At 42.4% G+C, this 25,245-nt stretch overlaps 2 protein-coding genes across 5 annotated transcripts; both read left to right on the top strand.

The window, feature by feature from the left end:
• Positions 1-3,711: 3,711 nt before the first annotated feature.
• Positions 3,712-4,853, top strand: LOC113587174 (homeobox protein goosecoid-2). Its single transcript, XM_027025721.2, has 3 exons — positions 3,712-3,982; positions 4,305-4,537; positions 4,752-4,853. The coding sequence occupies exons 1-3, from the start codon at positions 3,712-3,714 to the stop codon at positions 4,851-4,853; spliced, it is 606 nt and encodes a 201-aa protein (XP_026881522.2).
• Positions 4,854-7,590: 2,737 nt separating this feature from the next.
• On the top strand, positions 7,591-25,160 carry LOC113587181 (3'-5' RNA helicase YTHDC2). 4 transcript variants are annotated; one of them, XR_004776180.1, is made up of 31 exons: positions 7,591-7,710; positions 8,931-9,094; positions 9,195-9,285; positions 9,404-9,603; positions 9,946-10,148; positions 10,503-10,669; positions 11,696-11,798; positions 12,591-12,747; positions 12,977-13,084; positions 13,180-13,328; positions 13,771-13,906; positions 14,132-14,258; positions 14,600-14,665; positions 15,177-15,355; positions 15,964-16,060; positions 16,220-16,307; positions 16,421-16,501; positions 16,589-16,671; positions 16,898-17,003; positions 17,239-17,358; positions 18,155-18,427; positions 18,844-18,970; positions 19,406-19,611; positions 19,982-20,177; positions 20,488-20,597; positions 20,974-21,266; positions 21,474-21,660; positions 22,484-22,687; positions 22,886-23,068; positions 24,390-24,533; positions 24,605-25,160. XR_004776180.1 is itself a non-coding variant. In XM_035527190.1 (31 exons), the coding sequence occupies exons 2-31, from the start codon at positions 8,935-8,937 to the stop codon at positions 24,608-24,610; spliced, it is 4,278 nt and encodes a 1,425-aa protein (XP_035383083.1). In that variant the 5' UTR covers positions 7,592-7,710; positions 8,931-8,934; the 3' UTR covers positions 24,611-25,160. The 4 variants fall into 4 exon arrangements, 2 of the variants coding, with proteins under 2 accessions (XP_035383083.1, XP_035383082.1); XR_004776179.1 differs by having other exon boundaries at positions 20,485-20,597; XM_035527190.1 differs by having other exon boundaries at positions 7,592-7,710; positions 20,485-20,597; positions 24,390-24,458.
• The last annotated feature ends 85 nt before the right edge of the window (positions 25,161-25,245 follow it).

Here is a 25,245-nt window from a genome sequence, read left to right as displayed (position 1 = left end):
GGGTGCTGCTCCATTAAGATTATTGAACATAAGTGCTATAGTAGAAGATAACAGTCATATCTAAATATACATTCATAAGTATTTAAGAATAAGTTATTTAACATTTGTCCCATGGGTCATATGAGCTCTAGGCAACTGCCTACCTTTGCCTACTTTGCATACCATGACACATTGTATTACATTTCTTATTGTCAATGCCAAGTTGATGTTATTAATGTGTAAATGCTATTGTGTCATAAGTGAATCATTACATTTTTATCAAAATATCAATAGTGTAAAGGAACTTTAAAATGTTATGATTTTAGAGAAAGGAGAGTGAGAACAGAAGAGAATGCAAATACAGAGAAAGATTTGAGTGAAAGACTGAAAAGCATATAAAGAGTACCGTAGAGGAAGGCACAACAATGTAGCAGAAACAGAAAGTAAATGGCCCCAAAATTAGCTTCTTTACCAGACAGGCCTGGAATAGTCTTGCCACCAGGGGAACCAAGGTAGACAAATTAGTAGAGAGGTTTATGAATGAAACAAGAGTTATGGCTTTCATTCTTGTGTACATATTTTAGCAATTGCTAAATTATGCTCCTCTAGATTGATTTGCTGGAGTCACTCCTCCAGCTTCAGCCTTATCATTTTTCCAAATCCTCTCACACACATATATATATATATATATATATATATATATATATATATATATATATATATATATATATATATATGTGTGTGTGTGTGTGTGTGTGTGTGTGTGTGTGTGTGTGTGTGTGTGTGTGTGTGTGTCTAGTTTTGCTCTCTTGGACTCCTGGACATGGGTCACTACAGCACCATCAGGATTCAAATCAGGAAACTGATGATGATAGAATGAATGCTCTTCTGTTGCACCACTCAGAATCCTTGATCTGGATTATTCAAATTGTTGAATAAGCAATCTGCCTTTTAGATTGGGAAACAGGTGAATAGAAAGATTTCCTGTCCTTCCTTCTCAATCACAGACAGGTAACATATTAAAGGAAGCATGCAGCAAGTGTGCCTTGGCATAGCTTCTACAAGTGTCTATAACTCTACTGGATGGAATACCATTCTTCCAAAAGATATTCCCTTAGATGATGTTCAAATAGTGGTAAAGAGCATTTAATCGGGTGTTTCACTGGTTTCAATACGTCTGAAATCTGGAGCCTGCACAGGCTATAGCATATGATTTACATAATTTTTATACTAAGCAAATCATTCAGTGACCCTCTATGCCATGTGAATGGGAAGTATTGTCATCCTAGGAAAGCCCAGTCCCATCCACCGAGAAACGTTTCATTATAACATAAAGGTAAACAGGCATAATGACTTTGAATTGATTTTACTTTGCATTTGATCCTACCCTGTAAGAAGAGAAATGAACCCAAAATAATGTCACCAGATTACTTAACAGAGTCACTTGGCTCCTCACTATAACATTAAAAACTCGTAAATAGGCCTGTACTGCACTGTACTGATATAGGCTATGCCACACATAGACCCACCCACTCGTAGAGAATAAAACAGTATTTTACAAGGTTTTTCCACACCTGTTGCATGCCTATGGCTTTAACACTCTAATTTGAATTAATATTTGTGCTGTGGGGATAATGTGCTGCTATTCTACTACAACATGTAGCTCATGTCCTGCACTGACATTCACCTGCAGAATAGCTGTGCTTCAATTTTTCCACACATGTCGCCCTAATAAAAAAGCAAGTTCAAGTTCATTGAATGTTTGCTTGCGATTGTAATTTCAAACCTATTTACTAATGTCTTTGGTTTGGATCTTAAAGTAGATTTCAGTTACTATTCCTACTGAAGCACTAATCAAGTGAACAGCAGTCATGACTGAAACTCCTGTAATGTGAGCCACAATAACAAACCTTTTTAAAATTATTTAGATCTTTTCCTCTTGCCATGTTGATCCAAAATTGAGGTCAACTGGCTCTGTTCGGCATTTTATATATGCCAGTATATTAACTATCAAGTAGTACCCCTCTCTTGAAGCATATGCATGTGCATTCCTTGTTGCGTGTCTGTACTGTATATGCCTTATGTTGAAGCTGTATGAAGAAATTAATTTTGCCCAGCAATAGCTATGATGCCATCTGCTGGATGCCATCTGATGTTGTACTGATGACGCTTCAATGTATAACATGATGTAGCATTGACAACCAGCTTGAACTCTGCTCAGGGAGGACTCACTCATGACCCAGGGCTACAGTTCTCACAGTTTTGGTCTTTCCTTGTCGTAAATGTTGTAATGGGGCCCACTGATAAATCACACTTTTTTATTGCATGCTGAACAAATTTTTAGCAGCTTCGTACTTTTTCTCTGGTGGGAATTCTGTAGATGTTTTTGATTAATTACAACAGTCATATAATCCAACAAATGTAATTAATTTCTGTCAAAATATCGCAGGCTCATTTTCACCCATGGAACCCTCAAGCATTTAACAGCATTTTTAATACATATAAGCATGAGTAATATCTGAAATGCAGCATCGAGAATGACAACGGAGTCTATCCACTCACCATTTATGGACACTTAAATTACACCACCAAAATGCAAACAAATTCCACAGTTAGACACATTGGATGCTTGTTTAACTGGAGAAAGAGTCTTAACAGTGATTCTTGTGAAGTGGCAGATAATTAATTTAATACCATTAGTGGCTGGACATAATACTGCAAGATTTTCTCAATCTACAGTTCTAAAAGCCTGAGATACTAATAGTATAGACAATAAAGGCTGTAACTTCAACAATGTAAAGGCAATGAATATTTGTGTGCCAAAAAGAAGCTGTTTATTGTTATCTATTTTTTATCCCTCTTATCTGTGAGGCTTAAAGCAGATTTTGAAAATCCATTAATTCCTTGATGAATAAGAGCTTCTGACTTGTATGATTACAAGGGATTTGTTGTGAAAAGAATGTTAATGTATAATATCCTGCCTCCATCGAGGTGCTATGTCACAAATGAGCCTGGAAATGGCTGAATTTTAGTGATAAGGTCCACACGAGGCAAGCAACGCAATATTTCAATGCAGCTGTGTTCCTTGTACCGTTTTGCAAAACACACCATCTCCACCCATGTCTTTACAACGGACATTGATTGATGTTTCACATTTGTCCTGTAGTTCAAAACTAATGTGCTTATTTCCGAATATAAACCACACCAGGGTTTGTCTGTGAAAAAGATGCGTGTTTTCACAATAGTCGTACGCACACATACTAATGCGATCTTATCCTCCTGAAGACGCATGGTCACTCCTGACACCTGGCGTAGCAGCAAAGAATTAAAGCCTCTAATGCCAGACAATTTATCTTATTCTTAAAACCACAACCACAAGGATTTCAAGGGCCCTCTGCACCCCTCATTTGATACAGTGAAATCTGATTTCATTTCAGCCAAAGCCAGATTAGCCGAATCTCCTGTTCTCACTAACACCTTCACAAAACTACCCAGATTAGATGGGATTTTTTTTCAGCCACTTTATACTTTTTTTTTGTGCTTCTGTATAGGGGGATTATGTTTTGTCTCCTTTCTTTAATCTATTGAGTAAATGGGGGTTCGACAGAGAGTGTGGGAAGCAGAGAGAGAGAGAGAGAGCAACCCATTTCTATATGAAAGTCTGCATCTCTAGAGGCAGAAACAAACCAGCCCAGCACACGGTGGTGTCAACTATATGAAGGCAGTAGTGAAATGCAGACCGCGGACAAGGAAGCCCACATAGGGAAGACGCGGTTTGCCTTCAGCATTGACAGCATCTTGAGTGGGACTTTAGAGAGAGGTGATGAGAGGAATGTCGCCATGCTGGACACAAGCCAGCCCCAGGGACCCTCCAAGACCTACCTGGATCCAGAGCTTGCCACCACTACGACTCCCCTGGAACCCCTCCAGCATGCCTGCATGTGCTGCTGCTACTGCTCACGCTGTGGAGAGATGCTACAGGCTGACTACCTACCTGCCATCTGTAAGACCCCCTGATTAATACTGACATATATACGCTCTGATTTAGTTTTTTTGCATATGCCTTGTAACAATGACTCAACTAAAGTTATTTAGGGCTAGCAGGTATATAATGCCGTTTTCGCTTGCTCATGAAGTATAAAGTAACTAGATTTCTCTACTTGTTCAGGTTTGCCTGAGCATAACAAGGATTAGTCTAAGTAGATATATGATTAGATATCTATTAGATGGTTATATAGTTGAACTTCTCTTGCCACTCCAGTTGACCACTCCATTAAACTTCATCACGATTGTACGCCTTGTTCCATCTGCACTTCGACTTTCAGCATGTCGGTTTGCGTGGAACAAGCGAGCGCTGACGGACACGTGCCTGGCTGGTGAGGGTCAGAGTAGGGAGAGCTTCAGTCAAATACAGAAGCGAATCCGCCGGCATCGTACGATATTCACAGAGGAGCAGCTGGGTGCTCTGGAGGAGCTGTTTCTGCAAAACCAGTACCCAGACATCCACACACGTGAGCAGCTAGCCGAGAGGACAAACCTACGGGAGGAGCGGGTGGAGGTAACCTATATAGATTTGGCTCACACTAACAGTTGTACGGATCAGTTAACACAAATAGTCTAGGATACAGTGAATCTGGAAACAGATTGAAAATCACTGCCCTTGAAGGTAAATCTGGAGCGCTTTCTTAAATGGCATCTTCTCATATCAGTAGGCACATTAAAAACAATTAGACTTCTGTGATTAATCAGTATGATACACAATGTATTGTTAGGTGTGGTTTAAAAACCGAAGAGCGAAGTGGAGAAGACAAAAGAGACTACCTTTCAGTCTACACGGACAAGACGACTGGAAGAATGTGCTTCATGGTGACTGAAATACTGAATGTGCTGAAGTGATGAGAAGTGCATTGATTAACCTGCAATTTTTTTGTTTGTTTGTTGATGTCTTGGTCTTTCTCCTCCTTAAAGTAGAGAACCTTTGTTAAATATATTGAATATATTTGTTGATTTCAGTATTATGTTTTATGAATAAAATGGATCCCTGTTGTAATTTTGTATCATTATTATTATTATTATTATTATTATTATTATTATTATTAAATAGAAATCTTCAGCCATAGTCTGAAGAAAAAGAGCTGTAGAAGTCTTATAAAAGTCTTATTTACCAGCTTCTCAGGCTGTTAGGACTACCCTTCTTTGCTCTGAAACTAAGCAAAACAACACAGGAAGCCTGCAAAAAGGTTTTGTTCTATCAGTCAACGTCTTTACCCACCCCAGAGGTTTTAATAACTGTCCAGCCTCACATGAATGTAGCTCATTTTTCACTCAGACAAAACGAACAATAGCTAGCTTTAAGGACACTTTGTCTTATATATTGTCTAAAAGTAGATAAAGTAAAATATAATAAAATTGAAAGTAGCTCCTGATTCATCCGCTTCATGTTACACAAAGTTTACTGCACGCCTCATCTACCATACAAACCTAAGTATTCCTGCAAGGCAGTCTGAGAGGCAACATCTGCACTAGAATAAAAGACCTCACCATAACTCCCTGCTCCCAGTACTGTATTTTCCATTACTGCTGATAACAGCATAAGAAGCAAAATCTTTGAGGCCATACAGACTACTCAGTGGTACAGGAATCTATTTTGTTTGTTCAGTCTTTTAATTACAATTACTGATGTACAACTGATATGTCTGATATGATTGTATAACTGATAACAGCCTGGAAGGCTTAGTTACATTTGATACATAGCCTACCTAAAATGTATGTTTAAAAGTGAGACAATACCCCATACACACATTCTCAGCTAAATATATCGATTGACCATAATTTGTTTTTTTAATGTTCTGGAATAAGAGGTTGGGGTTCAAATTACATAGTAAACAATCCAAAGACAAATGTAAAGCCAGATACCAAGACAAGGTGGCGACCTGGCTAATTTAAATCAAACTAAAAAGGTTAGTCGCGAGCGAATGTTCACCAGGACAGTAGCCTGCGCTGTTAATGGTGAGCCAGCATGGGGTTCTGTCGAAAACCCAAACGCACTGCAGTTAAAACCTCGGTAATAAATTTTTTAAAAATGCAGTATTTGAACTGGTGCCAAGTTCCCTGTTGCAATTTGATTGCCCGTGTTCCATGAAGTGAAATTGTAGCTCCAAAGACGCCACAACCTTGGAGGTGCAACGGTGAGCTGTCAGCGGAGCGAGATTTATTATGGACAAATTCAGAGTCGTAGTCGTTTTAACAGTCCAGGGTCAGTGAGACAATACGAAGAGTCCGGGAATGCATGATTAACTAAATGAAACAAAACACACGATGACAAACAGGGGATGAGGGTATAACAAAGACGCGAGGGTAAACGAAGGCTAGAAACCACGAACAATCTGGAATTATAAACGGCGGCTAGAATTAACACATGGCTAGGACCTACGAAAACATGACTTCCCAACGATCAACTACAAGACGAAAGTAACACAGGGCTTAAAAACATGGTCTAATGAACGTTAAACAAGACACGGGTGCAAATCATGAGGGTCGGAGAAAACGAAACCAAGGAACGGAACCACATCAAGGAAGTAAAGTAAAACACGCGAGACAGAGAAAGCATGGGGACATGGACGCTAGGAGGGTGGCCTATGTTGACATGAGGCTGCTTTTGGGAATGAAGCCCCATATTTTGTTGAAAAAGAATATTCATGATGTTACAAGTCAAACTGATATAGCATATATATTCTAAAAAACTGTAGCATTTTAATAACACTGTCATTTAATATGCAAAAAATGTTCAAATTAATTAAGAGGCACTTTTAATGTTCTGTAAATGTACTGTTACTCTTTTACTTGTTCTGTCAAAATAAGGTCATCATATTTACACTGCTTCCTACATGATGACCTCAGTGTTAGTGTGTGTTTTCTGCAGATACATTTCCTGCACTGGCCTTGTTGCATAGGCAGATGTGTCCCTCACAGATGACTCATCAGGAGGACTTATATTCTATTATCTTCCTCCTTTATTATTATCTTTTGCCTCAATATCTGCCTCACTGCTTTCAGAATATTATGTCCAAAGCCAGTTAGCACTGTTAGTTAGTGTAGGTAGTATGTTTTCTGTGTGCTCATCTTCTAAATTACAGGGGTTGCTGAAGAGTAACTGATGGGCAGACCATGAAGCTGCAATATACCAATATATGAGAGAGAGAGAGAGAGAGAGAGAGAGAGAGAGAGAGAGAGAGAGAGAGAAAGAATATTCTTGTAAATCAAGGTAAAGAATGTCTGAGTGCTTCTGTGTGTGTTTGAGGAACAGAAAAGAAAATATTCCCAGGCATTGAAATCTAGCAGTTTTTTAATCGTGGGTCAAATTTGACCCAAACATAAAAGCTGTCCACAAAAACACTGGAATTATAAAAATGCTAATAAAAATCATAACTTTTTTTTTTTTAATTTGCAAAAGCAATTTTCCCATAAATAAGGTTAAGGTTATATTACATTGTTTGTAACTTTCAAATGGGTCAAATATGACAGAACAAGCAGGAATCTCTTAGACATTTGCAGTTTGCGCCAAGCTCCTCGTTTGCGATGTGACTGGCTGTGTTCCGCGGCGCAATACAGCAGCGTCTTCGGGCTTTATTGGCTCTTCAATAGGAAGAGATAGTCTTCGAGGCAGCGCCTGGAGTTTGCGGTGTCAAACTAGTTGGACACTATCTATACACACAATATTCACAACAGACAGTAAGTAATGAACCTTAGTCCACTGACGCCGAGTGTAGCTCTTCCTTATTTGGCTGTTCTAACTGTCTCAGTGTTTCCAATAACGAATGCGTCCGTGGCGCAAATGTTGGTTATTTTTACAAGCTGGTACAAGATAAAAGCTTGCTGTGTAATCAGATTTGAACAGCTAGCCTACCTCATTTAAACAATAGCACTGGATATAAATACCTTAGCTAGCTAATGTGTCATTATTGTGTGACTATTTAGACTGGCTAGCTAATTAGTTATTTATCCAGTAACGTTAAAAATTACGAAGTAGGGCTGTACTGGCCTTGATGCACATTTCTAGGCGTTTATAGAAATGCATCTAATTAAGTTTTGGCTACACGGACAAGACAGCTAATTTGTTTAGAAATGCGATTTCAGTTCGGTTAACGCTATCAAAAATCTTGCTTAGCTAAGTTGGTAGCTAACCAGTTAGTAATGCTAGGTAAACATGTTAGCTAAGATAACGCTAATAGCTTTTTAACTTTAGAGGTTGCCTTCCTAGCTAGCAAGCCACCTAGCTTGCTAACCACCAAGGATAATTTCTCACAAGCGCACTTAAATGTTAATTTTATCGTGACAGGGTTTCAGATAGGTTGGTTTAAAACTTTCAGTTGGTCCAATAATTATTTATTTTCGGTTATGGTTCAGGTTTAGTAAAAAAAAAAAAAGACTAAATTAAGATCCTAACCCATCTTAATCACGGTTTTCATGTATACACGAATATCAGTTTTACTAGAGCTAGGTTAGCTATCTGATTAGCTACATAATCTGTTTTTTAGATTTTCTAGAAGTTTGTTTTGTATTAATCTGCTTTTTCCCTAACACGTATTGACTAACTCTCCAAATGCAGTTCTGTCTTCTGAGCAGTGTTGTTCCACCGCCGTCTACAACACCAGCACCTGCTAATCGGGTTTGTTAGATTTCCAGGAGGAAGGTTAATGTCCAAATAGTCCAGTTCTGGATTGGTGTAAAACGCAACCTCAGAAAATTAATCTGACCTTTTTCAAATATACATTCTATTAAAACAGAAAGAAAGACTAACCGTATTTTATCTGTGCCTGTGACATGGGATATTAAACCCCAGTGATTTCGCATGGCAGGAACTTCTAATCCATGACTTTCAATTGTTCAGCCCTATGGTTCAGATGTCAGGTTGTTCACATCAAAACCTCTTTCTGTTCTCCATGATAAAGCATCATGTTCCAAATGAATTCCACCTCCCAGAAAGCATACATGACTTCAGTTAAGCAGCCTCGGTCCCTGAAAGCAAAAGGGCTGAAAGACATCAGGATTGATGAAGAAGTTAAAATTTCCGTGAACATATCACTGGAGAGGTTCCATTACAGTGATGAGAAAGGTGCGTGCAAACGTAACAAGATTTTATCTTAAGGGGACAGCAACCTCACTCTTTACTAGTCTTTCTGTTGATGGCTAAGACTTAGGATTCTGTTTTACAGAGTTGGAGTTTCCTTCCTCGTTTACTAGCTCAGAGAGGGCTTTTGTACACCGTCTTGCTCAGTCCTTGGGGTACATTTCAAAAAGCAGAGGGTAAGTGTGTTGTTTTTTCCTTGCTTTCATACAGATAGAAACCATCTGCACCAGTATGTGTGCTTGTTTGCACAAAAGGTGTTGAATACCAGGTGCACATGTGCTTATGTCCTTCAAGAAAAGGATCACACCGCTTCCTTACTATATGGAAGAAGGATGGCTCACAGAAGGCCCGGTCCATTATGACCTTTGACCTTACCCACAATTCCAAGTATGTGGTGCGAAGCTTGCTGCAAATGTTTCCTATCACCAATAAAGAGCGCACTGATCTGCTCCCACGCATGAAGAGAGGCCAGTCTATTTCCCTAGAAACTGGAGGTGAACACCCCCTGTTTCCATTTTTACTATTGTTTTTACTGAGATGTGATGTGATGGGACATAGTTATGATGGGACATCGTTATGTTGTCTTTTACAATCTTTGAGATTCTATGCAGACTGCTAATAATTTATCTATATAGCACAAAACCTCAAAGTGCTTTACATGTGCTTGGAGATGATAAATGACTTTCAAAGGGTAAAAATGTACATGAGGAATATTCTCTGGAACACTCTTCCACAGTTTAGGAACTATTTGAGAAACACATCCAGAGTTTTAAGTGATCCTGTGATGATGATTTTATGTGGTAGGTCATTTTGGTTTGTTTGTTCTCTGCCTTCAGATAGCAATCGAGACAAGAACAGAACCAGTGGGAGATTAAATAATGGCATACCCCAGGTGCCCCAGAGGAGAGGCTCGTCTGATCTTGAATGCTTTCGACGGGCCCTTCCAGTCTTTGAGCGCCATGAGGAGATTGTGGCGACCATCAAAGAGAATCAGGTGGTGCTGGTCGTGGGCGAGACAGGCTCGGGCAAGACCACCCAGGTGAGGCTGTAGTGAGCGCACAGAGCTGGCGCTGTGGTTGCTCCTCTTGCTTCAAAAGTGCTAACAGCATTTATATGCTTTATTTCAAAATTAATAAAAGTTAACATTGCTTTTCAGGTTCTGCCAACAGTTTCTCCATAATTGCCATTTGCCAGTACTTATTTATCATTGCTGGGCACATGTGTGTTTTAGAGTGAAGAATTCTCTTGTATTGAATTATAACACCCTGTAGAAAATACTGGAGCAGTGATTAAAATGTATTTCACATTATTGATTGATGGCCACATCTTAAGCAAACAGAACTATGCAGGAATATGCATCCAGACACAAACCAGCCTGTGTCCTTTTTCCTAGATCCCACAGTTCCTGCTGGATGACTGCAGCCGTAAGGGAATTCCTTGCCGGATCTTCTGCACACAGCCCAGGAGACTGGCAGCCATTGCCGTAGCCGAGCGCGTGGCCGCGGAGAGAGGCGAGACTGTTGGCCAGACAGTTGGCTACCAGATCCGCCTGGAGAGCAGGTGGGGTGTAGATCAGCTCCAGGAAAGATCTTAAAATGTGTGCATCCAAATGCTCGCAGTAGGTGTTGTGGCGACAAATACAGTCAGTGTGGAAAGTAACCTTTTAAAAAAGTATTAATAATTACCAATTTAAATTGCTTGTATTTCTCCGAAGTGTGTAAAATAATATGTTACATTATTGGGCAGTAATTTGTGAGGCAAGCTGAAATTATCAAGTTGGCTTGGAGGAATATAAGGCATCAGGAAGTCCTGGATAATGCCTTAACTCATGTGTAGCTGTTCAGAAAACGGATGTACTGATCTGTAAAGAATGACGACAAAAATTCCTTTAGTGCTCACTTCTCATCCTACAAATAAAGCAGTGGTTAATAATATACACTGCAGAAAACCTACAGGATGAAAAACGCTGCATCCCCTTTTAAAGAGCCTCCTCTGTCTCCTGCAGGCGAGATAAAATATTAAAGACATGCGCATCAAGAATGAGACAAATGATTAGTCAGATAATAATTGTGGTACTGTGTATCCTGCAACAGCTTTGGATGTGATGCATGTAAATTTCTTAGTTTCTTACCACTATTCATGCACTACTTCAATAGTTGTCTACTGGTTTTCTCAAAAGAGATGTAATCAGCTGCACATTGGAGAAACTAAGAGGACACTTGCTGATTGGCTCATTGAACACCTTTGAACCATCAGAATTAAGGATTTCCAGTGTCAAAGCAATTTAATGCTAATGGACATTGCGTTAATGATGTAATGAAGTTAGGAAACTTCAGGAAAAAGAACCCATCTACATTTTCAGAACTTTAGAACCCCAAAGAATGAATGTTATGATATAAACATTGACATTGAAACTCGTCTCACCTCCTAGAACTTCAGCTGTCTGAAATGTCATGTTTCTCTGGAAACCTTGTTTATTTCACTGCAATTTTGACTACCTCTTCATCTCTGGGTGGCTTGGTTGGTTAGTTAGTTTGGTTTTTCACATGCAATTTGTGAATGATGATCTTCTGTTCCCTTCTCTAGAGTTTCTCCCAAAACTTTGCTGACCTTCTGTACAAGTGGTGTGCTTCTGAGGACCCTAATGGCTGGAGATGCCACCCTCTCCACTGTCACACACGTGATTGTGGTAAAACGCACATTACAATTAATATTGAAATATTGGAAGACTGTAGTAATTTGGCTTTGATGAACCTTTGAAAGGATCCTCCTTGCACTCAATCATTTCTAGCACTTGTTGTATGGTATGGACCCACAATCTTGCACAATGTTGCACTAATTCTGGGTGAGCAGAAGAGCCCCCAGTGTAAAACTGTGTTGAGAGCTTGTACCACTGAGTAGGCCCCCAGCACAACTTCTCAGACATCTTTTCAGAAGAGTGATTTAATCAGATAACAAATAGAATTCTACAAAACTTTCAGTGCACTTAGAATTCACCCTGTGACCTTCATGTGGAGCTGAAAGTAATGCATTGCATTATGGGGCTCTTCTTAAGTGTTCCATTGCATTTCTTTCTCCTTGCATTACTCCTTAAATGGCACTGCTCTATCTTGCTTGAAATATTAATTACAGATTAGTTACATGAAAGTTGTGTTTTTGTGTAGCTACATGCATGTGGTTCTTTTTTACATAACGCCATATCATAATGTTACACTGTAATTTCATTTGATAGAACATGTGTTTTTGGTTAACACCACACCATATGTGAAGTCACAACATTTTGTGAGGTAATTTCTCCTGTAGCTAGCAGCACCCAAATGTCATAGGTTTAATTAGAACACTTACTGTCATAATTAAATCTATTTAAACTTAAGGAGCACACGTACTGTCACTCTGGCTAAAGATCGTCTGCCAAATGTCATAACTAAAATGGCAGATGTACTACTTTGCCCTCACAAAAAAAAACATCCCGTTGTTCCAGGACGAGGTCCATGAGCGAGATGGCCTGACAGATTTTCTCCTGATCAAGCTGCGGGACATGCTGCAGAAGATGCCCTCCCTGAAGCTAATCCTGTCTAGCGCTGCCCTCGACATCAATCTCTTTATCAGATACTTTGGCGACTGCCCCATCATCTACAGTGAGTGACCAGATGACTAATGAAATGACTGACTGCCTGTTACACCTGTCTATATGAAGTATTATATGTCTCACCCAGTAAACACCACTAAGCAAAAATTACAAATTGTTTAATGGAAAAGACAATCAAATTAATGGAAAAGACAAGACTAATTTTCCTTTTGAAATTGTCACAGATTCAAGTGTAATGTTAATTGAATGAACGTACTGGGATATATATTTCCTTTCAGTCAAAGGACAGCCACATGAAGTTAAACAGCTTTTTCTTGAGGACATCTTGCGGACCACAGGCTACTCAAACAAAGATATGTGCAAGTATGAGAAGGAGATGCAAATAGGTGAGTTTAGTTGTGGCCTTCACTGCAGATGAACACTGCTGTGGCTTTGGACTGATTCCATTATGTGCCCCAACTGTGTATTCTGTATGTCTCAGAGGAGAGGCAGCAGACATCTCTGACAGAGTGGTGTGAGCTGAAAGCGGGGTTGTCTCAGCCCAAGTGTCAGCGGGACAGGCTTCCCATCCGCATCTTGCAGGAGAATGAACTGCTCGATGACGGGGGAGACAGCGTCTTCAGCCAGCTGGTAATTCTACATCTGTACACCTCAGATCGTGAGCTCTGATCTATGGTCCACCATGTGGTAAGATCTAAATCAGAAGTGCCGTAGTCCTAGAGGTTCACCCTCCTGCGGAGTTCATTTCTGGGTCTGAGGCTATGGAAAGCCTTGACTTTACCAAATTTGGTGTCAGGTTAGGGTTGGAACCACACCCTGCAGACTGGTCAGTGTAATGGACCAGAGTTGGGCAGCTCTGATCTTGATTAACAGAGCTGCAAAGCAGTTTTTCTGATGACATACTGTCATGCATTAGGTGCTGGAGAATGAATGATTAAGGTTAGACATTAATCTAAATTAGGCAGAATGATGGATTAAGATTAGGGTGTTAAGTTTAAGTGTAAGTGTTCTGTGAAGGTGGTTTCGGGTGATACTGTGATCACACAGACTTGTATTATTGTGCTGTGTGCAGAGTGAGAAGGATGTGACGACATTAGAGCCGTGGCTAATGAAGGAAATGGACTCCTGCATCTCGAGCGTCTTCCTGGAGCAGGACACCGACGCATTCGTTCAGCTCTTCAACCTCATTCTCAATGAAAATATCAGCAGTACGTGCTTTCACACCCCATTCAGACACCTCAGTCAGTTTGTCTTCTCAAAGTGGGTGTACCTATTAAATTTATCACTTGGAGAGAGAGACACAGAGAGAGAGAGAGAGAGTGTGTGTGTGTAAGCAATTTGTTTGCACATCTGATGAAGGATCTCAACTTCACAACAGTTTTCACTACCTTCACAATAATAGCTTTTGTCTCATTTCTCTCTGCGTGTCTCAGTTGACTACAGGCACAGTGAGACGAGTGCCACTGCACTGATGGTGGCTGCTGGGAGGGGTTTCACTGGCCAGATGGAGCAGCTCCTCAGCATGGGGGCAAGTGTGCACGTCAAGGCCTCCAACAGCTGGTGAGCACAGGGTCCAATCCTCAGCCAGCACAGCTTAGTTTCCTTCGACCTTTGATTTGTGCTCATTTCCCAAATAGTGTGGTCAGTACCTAACACAGGTGTCCTGCTGGATCTGAACTGGCAATTATTGGAGAGTTTGCTTTTGTTCTCAAAGTAGTACACAATTTTATATGTGAAAAGATATAAAAGTTAGTTCATCGAGCTCCAATGAATGATTTCTGATTAGCATTACACTTGAATCTGTGAAAAGGAAAAGTGTTTCCTTAATTTTTTTGACCAAGGCAATAACATTGTGGTGTACTACCTAAATAGCTGCATACTCCCTTTGTCACTTTTATCAGGACTGCCCTTGACTGGGCCAGACACTTCAAGCAGACAGAAGCAGCAGATCTCCTGGAGTCACACATGTAAGCACAAACGGACAAATTACAGTGTAATTAACACGCATCCTATGAGCTTTGTTGATGACAAGACAATGAAGGTATTGGAATCAATTCCAGTGCTGCATGTCAAACACATAGTCCACATTGAATGGTCTAAAACAGGAGTGACCATTTCCAGTCCTGGAGGCCTACAGCCCTGCCGGGCAGTTCCACCATAACGCACCTGTTTTATCAAATCCTTCAGGAACAGCAGTGAATATCAGAGCCATGTGTGTTGGATGGTAGATCTCCAATACCAAAGTGGAACACTGCTCAACTTAAATTATATGGAGTAGACACTCATACTTGGTGCCTGTTCAGCATGTGGAGGTGCAGGGGCTTTCAGATGTTTCTGCTCTGGCACACCAGGTCACCAGCTCATTATTGAGCTTTTTCTGAACTGAGTCAGGTGTGGCTGCATAGAATTTGCAGGGCAGTTTTGGCTTTTGAGCCATAATGGAGGCTGGGAGTAGGCAGTGGTGCTGTGCCCTTGCAGCTCCTCCCTGGAGGCGGGGCAGCTGGACGAGTCGAGCCTGGTGCAGGCGAGCAGCAGTGAGCTGAGCGCAGAGGACCAGGAGCTGCTGAAGGCCTACCACCACAGCTTTGACGATGAGAAGGTGGACCTGGACCTCATCATGCACCTGCTCCATAGGATCTGCCAGAGCTCAGATGATGGTGAGGGACAGGGATGGAGCTGAGAATGGACCAACACTGAGTTTTTCCTTTTATCCCTGTTCCTAAGAACATGGAAATCTAGTTCACGTGTGCCACAGAAAGACTTTTTTTTCAGCATGTTAACCTCTGGGTTTATTATTTAGATATTAATCTTGAGCCATATTATACAATTACTGTTGTCCATTATTCAGTAGCGACACTGAAATTAACATGAAAGGAATATAGTTACAAGGGTGAGAAATTAGTTTGCACCCACAGCTGGATCCTTGGAGTCAAAAGGGTTAAAAATATAATTTTTTTTTAAGTGAGGTAGAAGCATCAGCTGTATTACCCTATATTACCCTAACGGATAAATGTGCTAAATTTGACCAGCTCTTGCATAAAATATGTTCAGCTTTGGGCTGCGTTGTTAGGACAGAAGTACTCTGTTGCGATTTTAACATGCCTTGCAACATATGCAAGCACACTGGTGAACCCTTGGGGTGAGATTCTTATACAGTTGATGATGGTTGGGACACAATGTATTGTGCATCTGTAGTCTTTGTACCCGGTGCTACAGTGCTATAAAAAAATTAATCTAAACATGGGTTGCTTTTCTTTGTCCTTAGGTGCGATTTTGATATTTTTACCAGGCTATGACGAGATCGTCGGACTGCGAGACCGCGTTCTATTTGAAGATAAGAGATTTGCAGAGCATCAGCACAGGCCTGTTGAATTTTGTTGCCGTCACCAGTCAGTGCCACTTTTAGCAGCAAAATGAATTGAACTGCGGTTTCTGTTTTGCAAAACTTAAACATGGTCAAATATGACGGATAAACTTTGGCTGTTAAGAAGTTTTAATTTGTTTTGTTTGTGAACCCTCAGGTACCAAGTGTTCACATTGCACTCCAACATGCAGACCTCAGATCAGAGGAAGGTTTTGAAACCAACTTCAAACGGAGCTCGCAAAATTGTGAGTGTAGTTTTCGGCATTGTCTGACAGCAGATTTTTGCTGTGTTTGTTTTTGTTTGTTTTCTTACTGTATCTGAACTCAGTGATTTCTGCTTTTTACTGCCATCTTCAAGATCCTCTCCACCAACATCGCCGAGACGAGCATCACCATCAACGATGTCGTCTTTGTCATTGACTCTGGAAAAGTTAAAGAGGTAACTTTTTAAATATTGTGAGATTATGGGCAGCTTCCCATGTTATGTGACATCCCATGAGTTTCTCTTTTGATTCATTTGTGACAGAAAGCGTTCGATGCCTTGAACCATGTTACCATGCTGAAGATGGTGTGGATTTCGAAAGCAAGTGCGCTGCAGCGTAAGGGAAGGTACAAAACCTTTCATGTCATGCATGTTCATAGCAATAATCACATTTGATAAACTTTATTTAAACATGGAAACGATTCAGACAAGAAGCCGCCTTTTTTTTTTTTTTTTTTTTTTTTTTTCTCCTGCAATTAGACCTTGTGATACAATAATGGAGCTCAACACTCACTTGCTAAGCGTGCAGGGTACGCTTCTCAGTTAGCTTCACTGACTTGTTTGGTGTGCTAGGGCCGGGCGCTGCAGGCCGGGGGTGTGCTTCCACCTGTTCAGCAGGCTGCGCTTCCACAACATGCTGGAGCACCAGGTCCCTCAGCTACTGAGAATGCCACTGCAGGTACAGCCACACACACTGGGCGGGGGGCGGGTTGGGGAGGATTTCACACTCCTACAGCATGCATGTGGACATTCATCATTTTCTTTTTACACTCTTTCACTGTCACTCTTCACTGTTTTATTTTCCCTCCCCCTTTCCTCTCACTCCTTCTCTCTCTCCTCTCTCCACTTCGTACTCTCTCTGGCACTTGTCCCTTCCCTCCCACTTGTTCTCTCTCCCTCTGTCTGACTGACAGGAACTGTGTCTCCACACCAAGCTCCTGGCCCCTATTAACTGCTCCATTGCAGAGTTCCTGGCCAAGGCCCCCGAGCCTCCCCACCTGGTCACAGTGAAGAATGCTGTGCAGATGCTTAAGGTGACACCTTCGAACATGACCGCCCATACATCAGAGCCTCCATCAGAACATAGTACAGCAATGACTGCTGTACTGATCGGCCCTTTGTTACAAAGTCAGTCGCTGCCAAAGTGCTTCTAGAACAGCGGTTCCCGTTCCAGTCCTGCAGAGCTCCGGGCCACGTTTTGCTTTGCTCCAGCTTGCTAACACCAGAGCCCAGAGCAAGCTGTGTCCACTGGTGGGCACAGTGCGTGATGACCTGGTTCAGGTCTGTTTTCAGATGAAAATAATATGAAAATGTGATCCAATGTGGTCCAAAATTACTGGATTTAATTTAGATCATGCCTGATCTAACATCCCTTAAAATTAAGAAGGTCTCCTAACCTGGATGGGCTTTAAAAGGTGTAAAGACTATAAACCAAGAGGCCCCTCAATGCAGTATGGTAGCTGTCAATTAAAAAGGCCTGGAAACCTATGACACTGAATGATTTAATCAGGTTTTTGAATAATTTAGCTTTCTGATCACAAAAACTGCTATTTTAATTACATGCAGCAATTATTTTTTTCCTTTGTTATTTTACTATTATGATAGTTAAATTTATTCTATGAGTAGTATTTAAAAAAAAAAAATGTTTTTTTTTTTCAAGTAGAGACAAGTAAAGTTTGTAATTCTGCTTGTTGGATGCTTTGCACTATGTGGACTACAACTTCTAAAATGGACCAAACCTGGCAATTATTATAAATTGTAAGTAGCAATACTGTCCTGAAAAATGGCCCCAAAAAGGCCATTAAGTACTGTCTATATGCTCCTGTCCAGACCATAGACGCCATGGATGCATGGGAGGACCTGACAGAGCTGGGCTACCACCTGGCCGACATGCCCGTGGAGCCGCACCTGGGCAAGATGGTTCTGTGTGCTGTGGTGCTGAAGTGCTTGGACCCCATCCTCACCATCGCCTGCACGCTGGCCTACAGGGACCCATTCGTCCTGCCTGCTCAGGCCTCACAGAAACGGGCTGCCATGCTATGCAGGAGACGCTTCGCTGCCAACACCTTCAGTGACCACATGGCGCTGCTCCGGGCCTTTCAGGTACTGGGGACTAGAACTTGCGGGGTAATTATGTGGCACTCATTGGCACAAAGCGATGGCGCCATCTGCTGGAAGATAGCTGGGGGTGTCTTTAAACGAGAGGCTCTTAATTCAGTTCTACGGGACTCGCAGAACAAACCTGAATATCAAAAGGGTCAACAAAGTGGTCCCTGGTTTATCTGCTGTTAATGTGCTGATTAGTCGGCTATAGGCTGACTCCAGAGAGCCAGATTAGGTCTGTGCCTTGATTAAGGAGGGTTTTCAGCAGCCACTCAGGAGTAGCATTACAGTTTCAGCCACGACGTTGCTTAATCTTGTCCGTAAAACCACAAATCTGCATAAGCTCCTCCATAGGCTTGTTTTGTTTTTGTTGCCTACCACATCTAACCTTTGACTCCTGTGATGTCACGTGACAGGCATGGCAGAAAGCCCGCAACGATGGCTGGGAGAGGTCTTTCTGTGAGAAGAACTTCCTGTCCCAGGCCACCATGGAGATGATTATTGGCATGCGCACCCAGCTGCTGGGCCAGCTCCGGGCTCTAGGTACAGCCTCTGCACTCCAACGCTCTTGCTCCTACAAGCACAGCACACACAAAAGCACAACCAAAAAAGAGCAAACAGGAAAAAACATTATACTATAAATCTACACTATAAATCATGTTCACGATCTCCTGAGTGGACAGATGAAGTCCATTCCTGATGCAGTAGTGTGTCATGGGTAATAACAACTGTTAACTTAACAACAGCGCTATAGAGCAGTGTCGGACCCCGTCCAGGGTATGTCCTGTTTTACCAACATATCACAGAATTCACAAGCGTGGTCAGGTGTGTTACAGCGCTAAAACTTAACCTGCACGCGTGGAGGAGCACAGCTTGCCTGCTTCCAGCCGTTGTTGTAATGAAGCAAGCCATAATACGCAGCAACACAGTCGCGCCACACAGCTCAGGAGCCTGAACTTCGCGCACCGTGTTCCACAGGCTTCGTGCGTGCCCGGGGCGGCGGTGATATCCGCGACGTCAACCTGAACTCTGAGAACTGGGCGGTGGTGAAGGCTGCGCTGGTGGCAGGCATGTACCCCAGCCTGGTGCACGTGGACAGGGAGCGGCTGACGCTGGCCGGGGCCAAGGAGAAGAAGGTCCGCTTCCACCACACCTCTGTCCTCAGCCAGCCCCAGTACAAGAAGGTCAGTGACACCACGGCCAGGCAGAAGAAGCCCTGCTGCCCCTCTCAACCAAGTGGCGGGTTGTGCATGTAGAAACAAACACGTTTTACTTTCAGGGATAAACCTCAGATTAACCTTTAACCACAGGTGGTGATGTACAGCATGTAATACTGTAGTAATGTAAGTAGAATATATATATTATGTAAACAGATACATGGAGAGAGCTGTATGTTAATTATAGTAACATAGATTAACTCTGGACCTATGGGGTTAATAAGAATTTGTGTATAACGCCATACAAAGACTGTTTTGGTTTGTTTTATGTACGCGCGTGTGTGCATGTGTGTAATCACACTACTTCCCCCTCCAATCTGTTCCGTACCATTCTCAGATCCCTCCAGCCAACGCCCAGGCAGCAGCAGTCCAGTCCCTGCCCACCGATTGGCTGATTTATGACGAGATGACACGGGCACACAGGATTGCCAGCGTGCGGTGTGGCACAGTGGTCACTCCCCTCACCGTGGCTGTGTTCGGAGGCTGTGCCAAGCTACCCAGTACTGCTCTGCAGGAGCCCGCCCTGCCCAGAGGTAGCTCACTATGAGCAGACGCCGACATAACACAACTCTGTTTAACTGTGTTTACCTGTGTTTTAACCATGCATCTGTTACAGAAAATGCTTTAAGAGAGCAGATTCATACTGAATTTTTGGCCACATATTTGATAGATTTTCCATACTTATAAATCTCAACAAATGTGCCTCCACTACATTCATTAAATTTAAATTGGCTTAATTGGATTGTGTTTAGTTGGGTATTTACCTTAAACTAGTCTTGTGTTTTCTATGGTGCAAAGGTGATATTAAATGAAGCGGGGTGTGTGTGTGTGTGTTGACAGTAGCAGACTATGCCATGAATGAGGGCAGTGACAGTGAAAATGAAGATCCTTCTACAGTTCACCTGGCGCAGGTGAATATCGATGAATGGCTCAACTTCAAACTGGATCAAGAGGTACACACACACACACACACACACACACACACTGAGACTTCTGTTTCTTCTCTCTTTCCTTCTTTACACTCTTGACCAGGAGTTTAGGATAAAGGATTTTTTTATTTTATTTTATTTTATTTCTTCTTGCTTTTTTTAAACTGTACCAGTGACACACACACACGCGCACGCGCGCACACACACACTCTCTAGAACACAAGATGTTTTTGCTCTAAAATGCTTATTTTTTTCCCCTCCGTGACACGTCATTATTTTTCGTTACTCTCTTGACCGCTTCATTATGTTCTCATTATGAGCACTCAGAAGGCCTGCAGCATGCATGTAATCAACTTCATGATAACTGTTTGTATGCTGCCCCTCCCCCTCCCCTGCTAAGATGGCAGAGCTGGTGTTCCAGTTCAGGCAGCGATGGCAGAGTCTGTTCCTTCGGCGCATCCGCTTCCCCTCCAGGCCGTGTTCCCAGCTGGATGAGGCCACCCTGCGGGCGCTGGTCTCGGTGCTGTCGGCCGAGGAGCAAGCCGTCTCCCTGCAGCAGCCCACGGGCATCGGCCAGAGACCCAAACCCATGTCACCCAACGAGCCCCTGCAGACCTCGTCCTGGAGGAGCACCGGCAGCCGCAGGAGCGCGGCGGATACAGAGGTGGCCAAGAGGAGCCCCACCACAGACAGGCACGCACCTCCACGGGGACCTCCCAGGCGCTCAAGAAGAGCGAATTCTCATTAAGGATGTTTACTTGTTATTTAGAAGGATAAATTGTTTTGGATATTTAAAAGAAACTTTCAGATATGCATGCTTTTGCCCCCAAAGATTTCCCTTTGTGCAAAATGACATTTGGCTGACTTGACTTTGCAATTTAGTCAGCAGTGTTTCCCCAGGGCCCCAGGACAGTCGCCTGCCCCATCGCAGCCTAAGAGCGACAGGGATAAGAGCGGTTTCCACTCCAAGCGCTCTGCAGATGACCGTGTGTGTGGGAAGCTGGACAACCTCAGTCTGAACCTCTCTGCTAGTCCCTCCTCCACCTCAGAGCGAGGAGCTTTCGATTTCACCTCTCCTTCAGCTGGGGTGGGCTTCATCTTGTGCAGCGATTAAACCAATACACACATTAGCTACATTTCTTCTGAATGCAGGAAGATAGAATGAATATGTGTGTGTGTGTGTGTGTGTGTGTGTACACTTAAACACTTCAGAATCCTCCAGGATGATGCAGAGGCCATGTAAATTTTTAAGGATCTTCCACTAATCTAGAGTTGAGACAAAAACATCATACATGTTACTGCGGTACTGTAGAACCAATGTAGATGTGCTTCCTGTAAATTTATCAACACAGACACTAAAAGAAATGGCATGAAAAGAACGATCATCCTCATGTATTACTCCGGGAGCCTACTGTATTACTTGCAAAACATGTAATCGGCATTAAATTGGAGAAACTGAGAGAAGGCTTACTGATGCTTTGTTAGAACACCATTAAGTATTTGTTGTTTCCAGAGATGAGACATTTTGAGGGTCTTATCTGTTTGCATTGCCATTTGTTGTTTTGGTAGCAATGAGGTTCAGAAATTTAGAGAAAAAGAACTGATCTACACTCTCTGAGCTTTGGAATCCCATGGAATAAATGTTTTAACCATATACGTTTTTTTCATATAAACTAGTTGCTTCTCCTAGAAATTCAGAAGCACTGTGTTTGCACAGGTGATGAAAGCTCTCTGACCGAACGTCCTGTTTTTCTGGAAACTGTATTTCACTGCAATTTTGAGCCTTTGTTAACCACATTTATCTTTCTAATTTTGACATAATTAGGAAGAAAAGTGAAATTTTGAGAACCTGTGTTATGTTTTGGATTAACTGTGCCAATTATAATCCCGTAACATTTGTTGCGCCCTAGTGCTCCAAGTTGCTGTTGCCTCGGTCTGCTGTGCCGGTGCGTTACTTCATCATGAAGAGCAGTAACCTGAGGAACATCGAGCTGTCTCAGCAGAGGGGCATCTGGTCCACCACGCCCAGCAACGAGCCCAAGCTGAACCGGGCGTTCCGGGAAAGCGACGCGGTCTTCCTCATCTTCTCCGTGCAGGGTTCTGGACACTTCCAGGTGGGCCCAAGGACTCTGGGTAGATGCCAGTTGTCACAGTATTACTCAATTTGAACAACTTCTGGGTGGTTTTTGTATTTCCAAGCTACATGTTTGCAGATTTGGGTGAATTTCTCTCTCTGTCAATCATTCACTCCCTCCATCATTTTTCTCTCTTCCTATGTTTCCCATCCCTCCTTCCTCCTGCCTCTCATTCAGGGCTATGCTAGGATGAGCTCTGAGATCAGCCCAGAGCAGTGTCTGGACTGGGGTTCCTCGGGGCTGGGAGGGGTCTTCAATGTGGAGTGGATCCGGAAAGACAACCTCCCCTTCCCGCTGACCCACCAAGTACTCAACCCCTGGAATGACAACAAGAGAGTTCAGATCAGCCGAGATGGACAGGTGGGCTTATGCATGAGCAGGATATATAGACAGTGGCTGATGTGTGCTGGTCTAGGATCAGTTATACTCTTCCAGCAATGTACAAATGCTGACATAAGACCTGACCAGATTTAGTGATTGTCTGCCGAGCCCACATCAGTTCTCTTTCTTTCTGTGTGTGTGTGTGTGTGTGTGTGTGTGTGTGTGTGTGTGTGTGTGTGTGTGTGTGTGTGTGTTTTAAATTATTAAATCTGCTCTATTAAGATCTGTAAATTTGAAAATTTTTGTGTGTATCTGTTGATCAGGTCTTGATCCAAACCCCTCACACTGGCTGTGCAGTCAGTAATGGTCCAGCAAATCGTTGTTTGCCTAGTGGCCTTGTTATAATGCGTCACAGAAGCTATAATAATGGTATGCATGATGTAGAGCTCAGAAGGTCTGCAGATGAGGACAGCTGGCATTGGTTGGTTTCCATGTAGGAAGCTCACTGATGTTTCACTGGCAGCATTGTGATCCATACAACGGTCTTGTACGTATGCTGTGCGTGTGTGTCATTGCTGATGCTCAGCAGTAAACCATTCACATGCCTTCTGAAGGCACAGGCAGATCTTAAAGCCCAGCTGAGCACGAGGCCATCCTGCGACCTCGGCGAATGGAGGCCTTCGCACGCGCACGTGACTGTAGACCAGGGCATGTAAGGGCGAGTCTCTTGAAGTTCATTGTTGTGGCCGTTGTGTAGCTTTGAACTCCAGCATCTTTCCGATGTGTTTTCAGGGCTGAGCTATTTCTGGGGCTCTGATTTCTGCAAAGAAGTGCTGTGTACACGAAGACTCTATCCACTTGTCGCTCTGTGCATCCTGAGGTTTTTCTTACTGCAGGCTTTGGCCTGCTGTTCTGGGCTGCTGTTCTTTGTCCTGCAGGAAGTGGGAACAATGCAGCATTCCACGTCATTACTCATGAACTTGGAGCTTATTCAATTTACAGGAAAAGGCAAAGGAATTAATATGATGAAACTGTCAGGATTGTTCACTGGATGAACCCATTAACATTCGCAGGGGAATGTACGTTTTCTCACAAAAGCTAAAGTGTATCCTGGGTCAAAAAAGGAATTAGATTTATACACGATCACTGATGAGACATTTCTCCTACTATACCATACTGAATAGAATGGCCAAACATGTTTAATTACCCCTTTGATTACTGGCATTCTAGTTCGTTTCAGTTAAAATGACTCAATTAAGTTCCTTTTACGATGCAACGATAATGTTTAGTCTGTTTTGAGGCACCCCATGCTAGAAACCCAGGGTAAGAGCCTGACTTGCTGTTCCTCTGTACTGTGCAGGAGCTGGAGCCCCAGGCCGGAGCACAGCTTGTGCAGCTCTGGGGTCGCATCTCCAAAGAGCAGCACGAGGTACCCACATGACACCCATGTTCACTACCAAAACGTGAACGCTTGAAGTGCTTCACAAAGACTCGACTTATGAAGGTACCTCTGTTTACAGGACAGTTGAAGGTTATGGTGAATTAGTCTGACGCTGGTATTGTTTCTCCTCCCAGCTTTGAAGAAAGATGTCGGCATCGCTACCTTGGACGGTGACTTCATGCTTTTTAGCAAATCAGAGTATCGTAGACCAACATAAAGTGACCAACATTCCCTTTTTCCCATATTTTTAATTGAAGTGTTGTGAGTTAATTTTAATTCAGCAGGCAGAATTATTCTAGAGTGAAAAATAGTTGATCAGCCAGTCACTCCTGTACAAAACACTGTTGGTGTCTTCTCTAGTTCAGCACCTTTTTTTTTTATGTGCACTACTTTACTTGCTGTGCAAATGTTCTTTTGCTGTCTATGATGGCATGCACAGTCAAATGAACACTATGTTGATGTTTGGTTTCTTATGTCAATTTTGCTGGGTATGTTAGTTTGACATGAGAGTTGAAAGTGATCTCATTTGTGTAGGGGTTTTGCATTAGAAATTACTTATTCATGAAAAACATAATTCCTCAAAGATTATACAGATGTCTGTGTTACTGTTTTGTTTTGTGAAGTTTTATTTTTGCATGTGGGCATTTTGAATAAAGAGACAACGGAAGTTCCATTCTGTTGATTCAAAAAGTCAGCTGTTGACCTTGGAAAAACAGCCACCAGATTGATGAAATGTAAGTATTTCCTGCTCTTATGGCAGATCTGAAATTGTATA

This window comes from Electrophorus electricus, chromosome 6 (assembly GCF_013358815.1).
Source record: "Electrophorus electricus isolate fEleEle1 chromosome 6, fEleEle1.pri, whole genome shotgun sequence".
NCBI lineage: Eukaryota > Metazoa > Chordata > Actinopteri > Gymnotiformes > Gymnotidae > Electrophorus > Electrophorus electricus.
Note: the sequence above shows the minus strand (reverse complement) of the source record. Positions and strands in the feature narration are given on the sequence as shown.

What these genes read in the sequence shown, in the direction of transcription:
- LOC113587181 (XM_035527189.1), top strand. Translation starts at nt 8,935, where the DNA reads ATGTTCCAAATGAATTCCACCTCCCAGAAAGCATACATGACTTCAGTT. An exon ending in CTGTCACACACGTGATTGTG is followed by an intron (nt 11,799 to 12,590) that starts GTAAAACGCACA and finishes CCGTTGTTCCAG; the next exon opens with GACGAGGTCCATGAGCGAGA. An exon ending in GGAGCCCGCCCTGCCCAGAG is followed by an intron (nt 20,178 to 20,484) that starts GTAGCTCACTAT and finishes GTGTGTTGACAG; the next exon opens with TAGCAGACTATGCCATGAAT.
- LOC113587174 (XM_027025721.2), top strand. Translation starts at nt 3,712, where the DNA reads ATGCAGACCGCGGACAAGGAAGCCCACATAGGGAAGACGCGGTTTGCC. An exon ending in TGACTACCTACCTGCCATCT is followed by an intron (nt 3,983 to 4,304) that starts GTAAGACCCCCT and finishes TTCGACTTTCAG; the next exon opens with CATGTCGGTTTGCGTGGAAC. An exon ending in TACGGGAGGAGCGGGTGGAG is followed by an intron (nt 4,538 to 4,751) that starts GTAACCTATATA and finishes ATGTATTGTTAG; the next exon opens with GTGTGGTTTAAAAACCGAAG.